Source organism: Pteropus vampyrus, unplaced genomic scaffold, assembly GCF_000151845.1.
Source record: "Pteropus vampyrus isolate Shadow unplaced genomic scaffold, Pvam_2.0 Scaffold88, whole genome shotgun sequence".
In the NCBI taxonomy this organism is placed as follows: domain Eukaryota; kingdom Metazoa; phylum Chordata; class Mammalia; order Chiroptera; family Pteropodidae; genus Pteropus; species Pteropus vampyrus.
The window spans coordinates 4,910,479-4,927,325 of record NW_011888869.1 but is presented as its reverse complement, the minus strand read 5'-3'; the positions used below and the strand labels follow the sequence as shown (position 1 = coordinate 4,927,325).

At 33.1% G+C, this 16,847-nt stretch overlaps 1 protein-coding gene across 1 annotated transcript in view; it reads right to left on the bottom strand.

Moving 5' to 3' along the window:
- TLL1 (tolloid like 1) overlaps positions 1-16,847 on the bottom strand; it is a 171,693-nt gene that overhangs the window by 37,180 nt on the left and 117,666 nt on the right. Inside the window, exons 10-12 of the mRNA XM_011363716.2 lie at positions 13,962-14,064; positions 11,663-11,779; positions 10,259-10,404 (exon numbers count right to left, since the gene is read on the bottom strand). Of these exons, the coding sequence (XP_011362018.1) occupies positions 10,259-10,404; positions 11,663-11,779; positions 13,962-14,064 (366 nt within the window). The remainder of the gene's footprint in view (positions 1-10,258; positions 10,405-11,662; positions 11,780-13,961; positions 14,065-16,847) is intronic.

The window sequence follows — 16,847 nt, the reverse complement described above, 5'->3', positions numbered from 1 at the left end:
CTTCATCCACAAGGTATTGGAGGTAGATTTGATATCTTCAGGTTTATCATAACCACAGAAACGCCCTATCAAAGGGCTATTTTCATTGGCTCCATCTCGAACTTCTAGATAGTCATAGGCACAGTTGTCATGCCTTTCAATCTTAAAGAGTAAAAATATGTGAACATATATCTCATTAATAGATAAAAAAATTTCTATAGAAAGATTATTATGTATTTTCTGTGTCACAGTTCTGACATGGTCATATAACAAATTACTTATATCAAATGAGTAGTTCTTGCATGTGTGCATGGTAATATCTATACTGTCCATGAATAAATGACATATTCTGGTAGACAGGGAGAGGTTAAAAAGAAATCTGTGGAACAGGGCATCTACATGTATGTAGATCAACAGAAGTAACTACCTTTTAAAAGAAAATTAAAATACAAGTTGTGATTCTTTAGAAAATTAAAAAACAAACAACCTCATACTTAAAATTATTATTCAAAGTCTAGGGCAGATTATGCTATAAGCTATGTAAAATTTGTTCAGCAATATAGTTATAAAAACATTGCTCACAGTTCATCAAGAAAACCATTATTTTATTCATGGAGAAGCTAGGTCCAAATTGTATGGACAAATACTGGACTGTTTTAGGTTATAAATATATTTTTGAAGGAAAATCTGATAATATGAGATTACATTACCTCCTAGTCTAAGAAATTTCTTACCCACAGTTAGCATAGCTGCATGTAGAAAGACAACCGTATTGCAGAATCAGCACTGGCTGACCCTTTCTCAGGGTACCGTGGCTCATTTAGACAACCTTTGTACCTCAACACATTCCCCTCGATTCATACTAGCTGGCAGAACTCAGTCTCCCTCCTTAAACAACTAAATGCAAATATTAGATCAGAACACTGGCCAATGAAACTTTATGGAAAACTGCAAATTCATGGACCTATGCTTTTGCCCTGAATTACTCTTAAAGGCAACAGAGCCAAAATTTACAAATTATTTTAAAAATTATGAGACAGTGTCTAAGTAAAATTCTTGCTTTTTATATTTTCGTAGAAAATAGGCACTAGCTCTGAATTCTTAATACAGAATTTATTAGATATTTGAAGCTAGAAATGCTTATTAGATATTTGAAGCTAGTAAACCATGAAAAGTGTCACATCCTGTCACTTATTGTTCAATATACTAATATCTGGAATTCCCCTGTTACAAAACAAACATCAGTGAATATGTTCACTCCTGGTATAGTTGGTTGAAGAATCTGTTTCCTGATTTGTCAAAATATTAACAGCGATAGTCTTCAAATTAGGTAGCATAAGGACAAACAGAAAAATAAATTTTGAAGCACAGATTTAGTTAGAACTAAGAACTATACTTGCTGCTTTTTCTCATTCACTATCAGGATTAACTCATTCCTTGAACAAAAGGTCAGTGCCTACTCTATGCTAGGTACTCTTCTCACTGCTTGGTATGTGTCATTCAGCAAAATAGCAGAACCTTGCTCTCCCGGAGTTTAGATGCTACTGGTGGGTAGAGAGCAAAGGTACAATAAACAGGAAAAATCATGAAATCGTAAAATATTAGAAAGTAGTAAATTCTACAGAAAAACATAAAGTGAAACAAGAAAAGAGGTGAGAGAAGTTGGGGGACAAGGAGTGAAGGGAGCTCTACCAGGCTCATTGAGTCTGATTCATAAATCTAGATTTTTTTCTTAAAAATGTATTCTCTTTTTGTGTGGGATTATGGGAATGAATGGAAAATATTTTATATAAATAATATCTAATTTTTCATTAGTTTCAAGTATACAGTACATCGGTATACAATTTAGGAGACGATCCCTCTGATTACTCTCTCTTCCTTCTGTCCCTTCACCTAGCCATTACCTTACTGCTGATTGCATTCCCTATGCTGCGACCATTTATCAGCTACTAATTCGTACTTCTTTAACCCTTCGTTACTTTCTCTCGGCCCCCCCCCAGCCCCTCCCCTCTGGCTGTCACCCAATTGTTCCCTATTATTTATGGGTCTGTTTTTGATTCATTTGTTCTTTCTGTTCCTTAGATTCTGCATATCAGTGAAATCATAGGGTATTTATCTTTTTCTGACTTATTTCACTCAGCATAATCCAATAACTTATTTTTAAAGCGCATTTTTTAGACCGTGACTGTTTAAATAGAAAGATGGTAAGGGAGAGTGAGTAGTAACTTAGTCACCAGGGATGACAAGGATGATCTGACCAGCTATATGTATGCTCTCTTCTCGTAGTCTTTAATATAATCCTTTCAAATTCAAAGTTCTCTATAAATATGAGGCCATTTCCAGATGGCCAAAAACTGTTCTTTGGTCAAGGGGATATATAAAATAATATCTAAAACTCTCAAGGTATAGGGTTTGATGAAGGAATAAGCAATACTGAACTAGTGACAAAACTGCAGGGAAAATAACCAAAGGTCTCAGCAAGCCATCCAATCCTCACCCGCTTAGGGCATCAAGGAATGAACAGTCCCTGACTAGTGAATCATATTGGAAGAGAGAGAAAAAAATGAGTTAGAAGAGGAAAGGAAGAGAGGACACACAATGAAGAAAGAAGCTCCTTGTCGTAAATAAAATTAGAATGGCTCATTCTAGAAGCCACAATAGAATAAAAAAATAAGGTTAATTTAAAAGGGCTTTTATTTATTATTTTGAGGAGATTATTGCTTTTATAAATTACAGTACTAACAAGGAAAAAAACAATACAGACACTATTGCAAATAAAACAAAAATTTTATATTTTTTCAGTGATTAAAAAGAAATAGGAAAATGGATATTTCTCTGCAAATAAAGCTCACTCCTCTTTTAATAGATATACAACAGATCAATTTACATTTTAATGTATAGTATTCTTAGTGGTTACTGAGCAAAAATTGCAGTTTAAATATTTTGTATAATACACAAAGGATAAATATTTCATGGGTAAGTTGCATAACAATAACAACTTTAGGATTAATTCTACCAGTACTTATTTATGAATTACATATTAAATATTATCCACATAGTATTAAGAGTAAATACAATAGAAACATACAGTCTATTCTCACATAGTAAATACTACAGTTGTCAAATTGCTTAGAAAATAAAATGTGCCTCATATATAGAATTTATGATATTTAGAAATGCGTTATCCATTCACATAACGATCTGAGATATCTTATCAGTGACCTCAGTGACTTCTGTTTACATATTTTTCCAGTTTAATTGCATTAATTCTAATTGCAATGCCAGCGCTATGAATCTACTGTATTGGTGTTAATTATAATTATATCTCTTCGACTACATCTCCATAGGAGAATGATGGTAAGCACAAAGGAAAGTTTGAATTATTTTATTTATGTCATTTGCATAACACTTTCTCTAGCTATATCAATTACTTCATTAATTAATATACAGAATGGATAGAAATAAATATGGTTGAAGCTAGAAAGTGTATAAGTTCGTTGATGCTATGCCAGGAACCTTAAGCTCCATGAAAAAAAGAACACCAAAGTCAATGATTTATAAAAACAAAAAAAAAGGAAAAAGCAGTTTCTTCTCAAATTAAAGCATGGACACAGTTCATAGATCTGGGACCTAAATGCAAGGTCATGCATAATTACACATATAATAAATTTGTTTTGATAATGATGATGTTAATTTATTACAGACTTTAAGGTAATCAGAGCATAAACCATATACAAATGTGGCAAGTTTATCGTAATGTAAACAGACCTAATAGGTTCATAGAGAATACAATGAAAGCGATAGCTCTGAACATTTTTAGAAAACTGGTATTGAAATAATATTGGAAGTAGATCCAAATACACAAAGAAAGAACAAGCAGAAAGATCAGCCAGAAGGGATTACTGTTACATTTAGTTATTAAGTAGGGGCTCACGCCTTTACTGGCAGGCTAGAGAGGAGGCATAAAAAAGCTGAGTAATTGCTATTTATCAAGAACTAAAATCAGTTAAAGGTAACTAAGGTGGTCAGACTCATTCTAAAACCGCCAGCCAGTGCAGAGCTTCATGGTCACTGCATGTGAGTAATCTCTAATCACTGATGGAAAGCCAGCCCCGGAAGGAGGATCCATGCCCAGGCATAGGACTCATTCGTACTCTGTGCCTCCATTTTATAAACAAACTTCCAAATAAATATAATGTTGCAAAAACATCTACTGCAATATCTAGTTATTTGTAAAAAGCTCTGAAAACACCAAAATTTCTCGATAATAGTTTCAAAAAAAGCTCTTTTGTGCTCTCTGAAAAATTAAAAATTAGAATTATGTGATTCAGCAACTTCATTTATAGGTACATACTCAAAAAATTGAAAGCAGGGTCTGAAAGAAACATTTATAAATCCACGTTTATGTAGCATTAGTCACAATAGCCAAAATCTAGAAGCAATATAAATATCCATCAATGGATGAATGGATAAACAAAGGTGGCATATATATACGATGGAATATTATTCAGCCTCAAAATGAAGAAAATTCTTTCATGTGCTACAGCATGGAGAAACTTGAGCATATTACACTAAGTGAAATAAGCCAGTCACAAAAAGGCAAATGTTATATGATTTCACTTTCATGAAGTACCTAGACAAATTCATAGAGACAGAAACTTGAAGGGTGGTTGCCAAGGGCTGGGAGTAGGAAAGAAATGGGGAGTTGTTTATTGAGTAGAGTTTCAGTTTTGCAAGATGAAGAGTTCTGAAGATTGGCTGCACAACGATGTGAATATACTTAATGCTACTGAATTATACACTTAAATATGGTTAAGATGGTAAATTTTATGTCTTTTACCATAATAAAAAATACTCTGTCCCATGACTGTTAGAATGTAGTTTCAAAATATAATTAATGCAATCAACTGCATGAATGATTAAAGTTTTATAGATAATATCATGTAAAATTATATACACTTGGAACAATGCTAATGTCATTATTTTTTGTTTTGGGGGAAATGTCAAAGTATGACTATAACGAAAACAATATCAGTTAGCATTTATCACTAAAAATAAATTAATTAAAGTCTAAGGAATAATGCTATCAACAAAAAGAATTTTGAATAAAGGGAGAAAAGCTTAATAATAGCTCATTCTTTTAAAATTTATTGCTATGATCCTTAGCATTTTGTCATTTAATAATATTATTTTATTATTACTATTTAATTTTAATTAATATTAATACATAGATCATTACAGTTCTAAAAAGGACAAGAAGAAAATAAATATTCTCAACCTATGAAAATTAAAATCATAAGTCTAGGTTAGATCTATTTTTATGTGACTCGGATTTTTAAACATTGCCACAGATTTTTTTTTTCCTGCATGACACAATTATTTTTAACTACTCATACATTTAATAAATATTTATTGAAAAACTACTATGGCCAGATAATACACACTTGACAGTGTATAAAGAGTAGTGAATGAAATAGACATGTCCCTGACTGACAGACATATGCTGATTAAACAACACGAATGTGCAAGTGAAGATTGTTATGAAGGGAAAGAATTGAAAGCTATGAGAGAATGTCAGTGCCTCTCTCTCTTTGCCACCAGGTCCTGGGCACAAGAGTGCACAGGCCACAGAGCTGGTTTCAATCACAGTGCTGCCAATTATGAATTGTGTGACCTTGGACAAGTTTATTTAAATGAACACACGCTACCCTTTCAGAGTAGAATTATAACCTAAACCATAATTCTGAAGAGCTACTTAATTCTCTCTTATAGTCATTAAACAATATATATTCTTAGCCAAACATCCCAAAATATTATATGACAAACATAAAAATGTAAACTAATTAAGATCTTGCCTGGGCTTCTTAGTTCATTCACAAAGACTAGTCTACTTTACTTAAACTAATATAAAATACTTAAAGGAATTAAAGGATTACTTTTAGTCAAGCAATCCACAAAGTGCCGAGATAAAAATTTTTATAAATAGAATGTTGCAGCTTGCAGTAACGATGGGTAAGATCGTTAAACATCCACGGTTTTCATAAGGGAAGTGTAACCAAACACGAGTGTGTAGAAATGTTGACAAGCACCTTAAACTTAATCCAATTTAAATTAATGTATGTGGGATTTCACTGTAAACATAAGTAATATATGGGTTTATTTCACTTCGTTTCTGCTTTATTGACATTTCTTGGAAGTTATTACTATAAACATTTTCAGTCTTCCAAACTTTTTCTCTTCTGTGTTTCTGGATACTGAAAGTGCTCAAGTAAAAACAGTATAGAGGCTTCTTTACAAATAGCACTGCTGCTGACCAGAAGACAAGCTCTCCCAAGTCATTTTAGATATGATCTACATTCATGCACAAACTCACTTCACTATTGGCCTTATGAAGCAATGCACCAAAGCTTCCCAAAGGGAATATATTACAGAAGTATCAGGATTCTATAACTCCCCAATAGTATCCTTTCCTGCTCAAAGACATCTCTGAAATTCATTAACAAAGGCATTTGTTCAGATTTTCTTTCCATACTTACATTAAAATTGAGATAGCATTAGGAGAAGTAGAGTCATGACATAAATTCACAGAAAGGTATGAATAATGGACAGCTAATAAATTCTTTATAGTAAATTTCAACAAGAATGATGGACAAGTTTACCTTAAGGGCCCTTTTATATGAAAAGGGAAAGAGTAACAAAGAAAATGAAAAAGTTACAAAAATAGAAACAGTTTTTGAAAAAAGGCAGACTTACATATCAGTGAATAAAAACTGTTTTGTCAGACAAAACAACAAAACACTGAAGACTGGTGAGGACTTTCTAAAAATTATACATTTTCAATATAAAATGGATAAGCTGTATATTGAAAATATGTCATGTAAACAAAAACAAATATATCATGTAAACAAAAACAAATTGATATAAACTGACTAAATAAAATAAACCACCTAATGACCACTAGAACAAATTAAAAAATATATACAGTCAATCCTCGATATTCACAGTAATTAAAGTTCTACAAAGTCACTGGAAACAATGAATTAGTGGATACGTTGCTCCCAGGGAAATACAGGGTTAGGTTCTTGCGAACTTCTGGTCACAAAATTTTGTCAAGCAATCAATACATGACCTTCTTTTATGTCTGTTTCTGTTTAGAGCCACCATAATATATATCATTGATTCATTAATACTGAACTCACAGCCCAAAACACTATAACTCATGCTTGAACAGTGCTTATCTAACATATATTTTCTCCTTAAGGCACATGACAGCTGGGAATGTGCATATCAGATGATTCAAATATTTTGCTGCTCTATGCATGTCCAAGAATGACCCAGAAAGCAGCATGAGTATTGATTTTGGGGTTACAAATGAATTTTAGTGAGTAGGTGAGTTTGTAAATACAGAACCTGTGAATAATGAAGATTGATCTTTCAATGCTGGGTTAGCATTCACTTGTGTGACACTAGGTTAATGGCATTAAGTTCAGTATCCTTATCTAGAAGATTTGGATGGTACATTAGGACACCTCTAAATTCCTTGTCACCTCTGAATTTCTTAGAATCTAGAATCTCCACTCTAAATTCAGCCACATCACATATCAGATCCTCTATAATCTAAACCCTTTTTACCTATCCATGGCTTGTTTCTTTCTATATGGAAATGTGCATACCTTTGATAAAGAAAGGATATATTAATTTCCACCCACCGATCATCTTGCACTCACACACACTCAAATATAATCTACCCATCCATCTATCCCTCCCATTATCAAATATTAATCATTCATCTAGTGGAGCAGGAGATCCAGTGATCAATAAGACAGGTAAGATCCCCACTGTTTGATGATCATATCCAGTGAGATAGATAATAACCATGTAAACAAACAGATCCATAACAGAAACTCCAGTAGATGTAAGTGCAATGAACTAAAATAAAACAGAATAATGGTTTAAAGAAATTGCAGGTAAGAAAATATTTTAGAGTTACCAGGAGCGGACTTTTTAAGGAGGTGATGGAAACCACTGATATAATTTAAGCAAAGTGGTATTATAATCTAATTTACATTGTGAAAGTATCATTCTGGCTGTTGTGTGGAGATCAGGATATACAGGGCTAGAGTAGAGATGTGGGTCTCTCACCAAATTCCCAGAGAAGGGGCGGTGGTGGGAACTGAGTGGCGCCCAGAAAGTAGGTATAAAGTGATCACGTATGGGACGTGTTTTGAAGACAGAATAAATGAAATATGCCAATGGACTGACCCCAGGATTTAAGAGAAAAAGTAGAATTAGGGATACTCCTTGAATAAATATTGCCATAATGAAATAGTAAATACCAAAATAAGGAAGACTGAAGAAGACTGGGTTAGTGAGGATGACAAGACAATCAAAGGTTTGATTTTAGTCATTTAAAGATGAGAGGCCTATTAGACATTCAAATATGTCCAGTATATAAATGAATAAAGAAAAAAAAAAAAGGAAATAATGCAAAATGAAGAAAGGACAGGAAACCAGAGATAATAAAATGTACTGTGAGCCAAACTACGACATGACTTTTCCTCAGTCTCAAAGCTTCGTAATAATTTATTCATTCACTCAATCAACAAGTATTTATTAAGTGACTATTCCATGTCAGGCATGGTTCTAAGTGCCTGAGATGTAAATCTTTCCTGTTTGTCTTTAGTACTATCTCCTTTTTAAAGAACATCATTGGTACTATATTGATATATCAAAAAAAAAAAAAAAAACAACTGAAAATCAACTGAGCCAACAATCTCTGCACCTCAGAAACTGCATTTAGTTTTTAGATGTGTGGCATGAATGCATTCTCTGACATCAGTTCTGTAATAGAGTTCCATAAAACACTGGATTATATAGTAAAAGACAGTTCAACACTTAATTCTTGCAGTATCATAAAATACAAGTAATAAGCTCATTAAGTAGATAATTTTTCAATAAAACAGTTGTTTTTGTCTAAATAGCAGATCCTATTCGATTTTAGTTTACTGTTAAGAATAAAGTGGTCCGTTGGAATTTTAGTTTACTGTTAAGAATAAAGTGGTCTGTTGCAATCTTATTGATCCATTAAAATAACAAAATTTTCAAATATGAATCAAACAATCTGAGAACCAACGTTTCCAAAAATGCAAAACGATCAAGAGCATCAACATCATGATCACAACAGAAAAGATCTTTTTTTCATGATAATGAAAACTATATCTTGGAAATTAAATGGTACATGTAAAGGGGTAGAGACAAGTACCAAAAAACATATTATACAGTGAAGGTGTGGGGTGTAAGATTCCCTGGGCTTATGCGTAAGTAATGCCTGGGTTCCCGTGGTGCTTTCGCTATGGGGACACAGATACCACCACAGTCACCGCACTCAGTGGCAGTTCACCCTGGCTGGCAGTGGATGTGGTTCTCTACTGCCTTCTGATTGCTTGGACAGTGAAGAAATAATCTAATCAGTGAAGAAATCATCTCCAGTATGGCATCTGGATCTCTAACCTCTGCCTAGAACTGCCACCGCCACCTCATCCTTTCTTCCCACTTCACTTCACCTCTCCCTTTCTAGACTAATTCTTTGATGTAAACATACTTTGGAGTTCCTGACAAATCCCCTTCATCTCTTGGCTTCTATTCCGAGCTCAGTTGCCCCAACCCCCACAAAAATGACTCATTAGCCAGCTTGGCATTTTGGGACCCAGACTTCACTCTAGAATTCTGTCTGGCCTTTGGTTTATTCTGCCCTCATCTAATAACGCAATGTCAGTGGTGATTTCTTCCCCAATAAATATTTTTGGTGTAGTCGAGAGCTCCTAAAAACACTTAAATCTCTATTTCTGATATAAACAATTTTCTGTATAATGTTAAAAATGAATGTAGTCCAATAACAAAAAAGACAGTCTACCTTTTAACCTCTTAGTTTAGAAGAGAAATAAAAGTTCTATTATTTAATGGGCCCTTCAAGCAGTCTTGTGAAACAAGCCTGTGCATTTGTCAAAAGAAACTATTGTCAGTACTTCAAACAATCTAATTCAAATAACACAGATAATGTAAACTCACTTTAATCTTCTTGAAAATGCCTGCAACAAGAGGAAAGAAGAAAAAAAAATATGCTTTTGCTCTTGATGTCACATTTTATAGGCCATCCTTTGCTTCTTGGCTGATTAAAAAGCTGATTCTCTGGTTCTTTGCTTATTTAATGAGGAGCCCCTTAAATGCCACTGTCATTTATGGAGCATACGCTCCATGAAGGTTGCCTAAAAGACTTTACCTCAAAGGCCTGAAAGGTCAATCCGACATAGTAGTCTTCTGACACTGTTATTTTCCACACACATTCTTTCATCGGTCTGTAGTCATCGGGGTAATTAGGAGACTGAATCTGTCCTTCATTTTTACGTATCTCACCTCCACAGATCGCTGAGGAAAGCAAAAATAAATAAACAAATCTAGACACGCCATTTCATTTTCATTTTCTTCGAAGATAACCTGTAGCTGAGCCCATAAAGACCAGGTTATAAAAATCAAAGTTGGCTTGTTATACTGTTGTAAATATTTAGATGGTAAGAAAAAAAAAAGAAAAAGAAAACTCAGCCACCTAACTATAAATATTAGATACTAGTCAGAACAGAAATATATGATTTTTAATCCACTTAATTCACATCTTTCCCCTCAAAAAGCATTTTTTAAAAACTTTTAACAACTTCTAGAGGTTTTGTAAATTTAGTCTGTTATGAGTTTGTTCTGTGATTCCCTGAGCTGGTTCTTTCAGGTATGTTTTTGTTTGTTTGTTTTTGTTTTTGTTTTTGTTTTTTGACCTCAGGTAAACTAGCTGCTTAGGGGAGAAGCTCCACAGAACCCTGGGCCTCTGGCAGCGGGCTAGCATCATGCGCTCAACATCTGTGCTCCATCAAAATAATCCTTTTCACTGCCATACAGTTAGTCTTTGAAACAAATGCTTCCATTTACTTAAAAGTTTAAAGGAAGCAGAAATTTTCTCTCTTCTAAATTTCCTAAATTTCTGTGCTGGCAGAAGCAGGAGCAAGAAGGGTACCCTCCACCCACAACCCGGCAAGAAGGAAACCCTTTTTAAAGCCAGGAAGTACAATGCCAATTTATTGTTTTAGAGAAGCATGGAACAAAGCGCCTAGTAAATTCTTCCTTGAATGCTGACCCTCTCCTTTAGACAAAGCATGCTCCAGAAATGTGCACAATTGCTTGTTGTGCAGTTTCCTATAACCGAGCATTTCAAGAGTACAGGCACCAAATAGACACAAATTCAGTACTAAGGAAAATGACAGTTTCTTCATAATATTTTAATACTATCATGAAAAAACAATGGACGTTTAAGAACTCCTGTGCCATTTTTTCCCCACATCCCTGAGTACATTTATATGTTACTATATCACTGGTACTAGAATAAAGTTTTTCTCACAATTTATTTTATTTATTTATTACTTTTTTTCAATTAGTGTTCTTGCAAATTAAATTATTGAGTAATTTTATTAAATCATCCTTGTGAATATTGTAATACAGATTTAGAAAACTTCATAATTAAAATACAGTTACAATATCATTCTAATAAATTTGTATTTGTTTCTCTCAGCTTTTTGAGAGAAAGGATATTTCTGTTAAGAGGTCTAAGAGGAAGTCATCTCTAAAGCTCAGCGTGACTTACCTTCATAGAGAGCTGCAAAGCCTTTTCCTACCCAATTACTGCTGCTGCGAAACTCGATCCACATTCTGCTGTCTGTAGAGGTAAGAACTTCAGGCAATTTGTCCCCACAGAATCTACCTAAAAGAAATCGAAGAATAAAGAAAAACTCCTAAATATGATTCTATACTCTAATTGCTTTCCACATTTGCTACAAATTACATATATATAAAACCTGATTCGGTTCCTATCCCTATTCTTAGTAACTAGAGCCATAACTATGCCTTATAGTTACCTAATAAAGGTAGATAAATAAAAACAATCCCTTCGTCTCTATGTATAAAATATGAAAATGTATCATCCTCAAATTAACCATCTGATGTCAGTATCGTTATCTGTAGAATCAAAAGATATATTTGTAAAAGGTCACATGATAAATCAAGGTGGGAAATATTATTCTATGAAGAACAGAGAAAAATACAAGTGATCCTGAGAAACTGGTTTAAACTGTCACTCTGATCATTAGGAGGGGAGTAGCTTGGTTAAGGATGTGTCTCAGCTCAAAGTGGAGTTCTTTGTCTAGCCAGGTTCAACGACAGGGAAATCTACATGTTGCTCCAAGTATCTTACGTTATTGCATACATTCCATTTCATCCATAAAGCTATCATCTGTGATGTGGCAGGACGGCAAATATTATCAGAAGACTTAAATATGAGTTCAGATTTTTTCTAATTGTGTAACCATAGGCAAGTAGAATATCAAATGAATGTAACGATTCCTGTTATTCCTTCTTTCTTCTCTCGACCTTCCTCAAATATTTATTGCTCACTGTATATCTGCTATTGTGCTCTAAACTTCCATATGATGATGAAATGGTTAAATATGACAATGCACATGAAATAATTCTACAAATGATAATTCAGTGTCATCCATTTTTGTGTGCCCCTGGCAATGATGTCATACCTAGTTTTAGTATGTGGCAGTCAGCAAAAAACAAATTCATACTAACAGCTAACAGGTGAAGAACTATCTTCCTAACTGGCGAAGTAAATTACGGGCATGCAAAAGAGAGCAGTGTTTGTTAAACTGTAATGTGCATATGAATTGGCAGGGTGTCTGTTAAAATACAGTCTCTAATTCATAAGGGGTGGAGTAGGACCTGAAATTCTACATTTTAACAACCTTCCAAGTGAATCTGATGCTGCCAGTCTGATAGTTACACTTTTAAGCAGCATGGTTTTAGAGAAAATCGAGAAAGCCATCCATATAAAAACTCTGATCAGACTTAAGCAGTCTGGAGGACCCTCATAAACCGCAGCATGTAATGCTGGTGGGGCTCTAAAAAAAATGTTCTCCAAAATTTCAGCTTTAGAGTCAATTCTTCAATACGAGTTTAATGAAATGTTTTCTTTGGAGCAAATACACATATTTCACAAATAGCTTTATCTAGGCTAAGAAACTAAATATTCAAGACAATGTTTTCCTCATCCTGACTTATCAAAATTAGTTCAAATTTTCATTTTTTTCCCTTAGTTTTAAACATTTCAACAGGTTTCTTGGACTTCCTAAGGCTGCTGTCACTGTTAGTACAACAGTGCCCATTCAGCAGGTTTTAGATGGTAAGAAAAAAGATCTGTATGGCACATAAACACAATTGAGCAAAGCTACTTCTAAGAATAAAGAAAAAGTTGCAATAAAAAAAAATCAGTATAGGATGGATGTGGACATGCTCACAACAGCTCTCACCTTTAAGTAAAACAGAGGGCAACAGTAAAGTGCCTCATGCAAGTTAATGGTGTGGTCTGTGGTTAAATGTTGGGCAGGCTTTCATGAGCACCAAATCTGAGCTACAACTTAAGACACAAACTACAAATGTCTCTTCTCGGCCACACACACACAAAAAAAACAACTCTCTGAGAAGCAAAACTGTACAAGCTGATACACTTGGCATTAGAAGCCCGATACCAAACGCATACTTAACAGCTCACATTCTACGCCTTAGCAAACAAAACAACACATATACAGTTTATCTGGTTTTCTCATTAAAACTATAATTCGTGATGAGTGAACACTATAAGCATAATGCATGTGAAAGCTGTTCTAAATCATGTTCAGAGCTGAGTACTACCTCATAATTTTAGCTAATTTAAATCAATCTATGTATCTATCTGTCTGTATTTTTGCTGTGGTTTTAAAAAGTATAATGAAAATTAAAACGTTGGTCACATAAATTTTAACTCTAAGATGACTCTTAAAAGAGTTGATTGTCTTTTAACTGGCAGACAATATGCATAGCCACATAGGATGTGAATAATCTCTTACCGAGGAGAGCCGATTTCCTCCAGTACCCATCTCTTACTTCAATGTAGTCATACCAGCACAAACTACTTTTGTATAAGTCCATCGTGGTAAAATTTAAAACAATCTGCAAAATGGAGCGAAACAACACAAAGTAAAATTGATCGTATCTGTACAGGATTTCATTCCTGGAGATTAGGAAGCCAGGACTACTGTGAAAACAGATGCATACTAATTATTTTTTTTCCTACATTAGTATTCTCCTAATATTTTCTTAAACATATCAAAAATCCCTCATTTTCTCATTCTTATTAATATTTAATAGTACAGAGGTACAAACTAAACATTTTAGCAACTAAACCAGTTTCTGTAAAGTTAGTTCGACTGATTGTGAAACAAACAGAAACCTTTATTCAAATAGTTTATTTTGAATTTTTTAAGAGAAATGACTTAAACCATTAAAAATTTTGATTTTGCCATGAATGTCTTCTTTTTAATAATTTATTTCAAAGACGACCAGTCAGACATATATAATTATGTTAAAAATAACCACCATGTGCCATATTCCAAGGACATAATATTATCATTGTGTATGTTGAAATGCTTTAAGTACGGCTCTAGAATTTGAATTTGTTCATGTAACTATAATCAAAGGCAGATGTCATTATGCTTCTCTTGATCCAAGAATATATATTCAAAGACCTTTCAAGTTAGATCTTGCACGTGACCCTTTACTCTGTGCTTTGTTTTGAAATGATGTTGCTTTTTGTGAAGATAATTCAAGAACCACTCTTGAAAAGAGAATTTTCTTACTGCTTTATAAAAAGACTTTTCTTTTTTGAAGGGAGTAAAAATTAATAACAAAGTTATCATGAAATTTTATTCAATTTTTAAACTATATAATGATAAATGTATTGAATTTAAGTAAAAATGAGGTATTAAAATTATCAAATAAATGCCTTCCCTCATCCATCCAACCTAAACACACTCCCTTAGATAAAAACCTACCATTTCTCACTCTGACAACAAGTATTGTTTTATTTTTTAAATATTTTTTTTTAAATTTCAATTATAGTTGACCTATAATATTATATTACTTTCAGGTTACAACACAGTTATTAGACATTTATATAACTTATGACATGATCACCCCAATAAATCTAGTACCCATCTGACATCATACATAGTTATTATACTACTACTGACTATATTCTCCATCCTATACTCTACATCCCTGTGACTGTTTTGTAAATACCAATTTGTCCCTCTTAATCCTCTCCCTCTTCACCCATTCCCCGTCTTCCCCATCCTGCAACCATCAACATGCTCTTTGTATCTATCAGCTTATTCCTATTTTGTTTGTTCATCCTGTTCTCTAGATTCCACATATAAGTGAAATTATATGACACTTGCTATCTCTGACTTACTTCACTCAGCACAATACTCTCTAGATCCATCATCTGTGCTGTTGCAGATGACAAGATTTCATTCTTTTTTTATGGCTGAGTTAATATTTTATTGTATATATGTACCACCTCTTCTTTATCCATTCATCTTTTAATGGACACACAGGTTGCCTCCATATCTTGACTATTGTAAATAATGCCACAATGAACATATGGATGCACATGTCCTTTTGAAGTAGTGTTTCGGGTTTCTTTGGATAAATATCCAAAAGTGGAATTACTGAGTTCTTCTTTGTCTCTTGTTATAGCCTTTGTCTTAGTCTATTTTGTCTGGTATAAATATTATACCCAAGCTTTCGTTTGTTTCCATTTTCATGAAATATATTTTTCTATCCTTTTACTTTCAGTCTGTGTGCATCTTTAGATCTGAAGTCAGTTTCTTGTAGGCATCATATGTAAGGGTTTTGTCTTTTTATCCATCCAGCCATCCTATGAAAAGATTTACTTTTCAAATAATGAACACTTCTTTTACTTGATTACGCCAAACCAAACTAACAAGAAAAATTTGCCTCTCTGATGAAAAAATACATTTGGAAAGTATTTTTTATATTCAAAAACTCATTCTAACTCGATCGTGTTTTAAAAAGCTAACATGTTTAAGGTGTATAGCAAACCTGTTTTTTAATTCTAGAAACTGAAATAGACTTTAGCCAAAAACAAAAAATTATAAGTATTATGCTTCTAATATAAAACTATAGTTTGTAACAATATTTTTAAAATCTTTTTGTGATGATCATAAAAATTTAGGTGAAAGAGGACTCTCAAGGAATGACCAAAAAAAAAGAAATGAATGAAAAAAATATATCAATCAATCCTGAATCCATATTCTAGAAAGTACTATCATTTTTGTGTTAGAAAATATATACTTCTCCACTTTCTTGAGCACAATATTTAACAAAAAGTTGATTACTAATTATGGCAAATCAATCCTAAATTGGCTTACATCTTCCCAGAATGAAGATATAGCATAATGATAAATATTTCTCATGGCATATTATATCTCAGCACCACAATGATCATTGATAATATTGTACACCAAAGCTGGTTATAAATTGCACATGTAAATAACCATTTTACAGAGAAAGAAACTAAGAATTTATCTAACTATAATGGAAGCCAATTGTACCTTATAATAGTATTAACATATTACCATTTAAATCAGTTTCTTTAAACAAACTTTCTATATTACAAAGAGATGAAATCTATCAAAGATGTGAAAATAGAGGAACACTGTTTTTTTAAGATAATACAGTAATGTGACAATTTGATTTTAATAAAATGGTTCCTTTATTTCTGTCTACCTTATTTATAGTGTTTTTCTTTTGTATTCTTCTCTTTCACCCAATTTTATCATTCCAAATATTCTCAAAAATGTTTACAAAAATTTCCAAAATATCCAAAGACAAAAGACTCATCATATTTTTCAATAATCATCAACACTTGA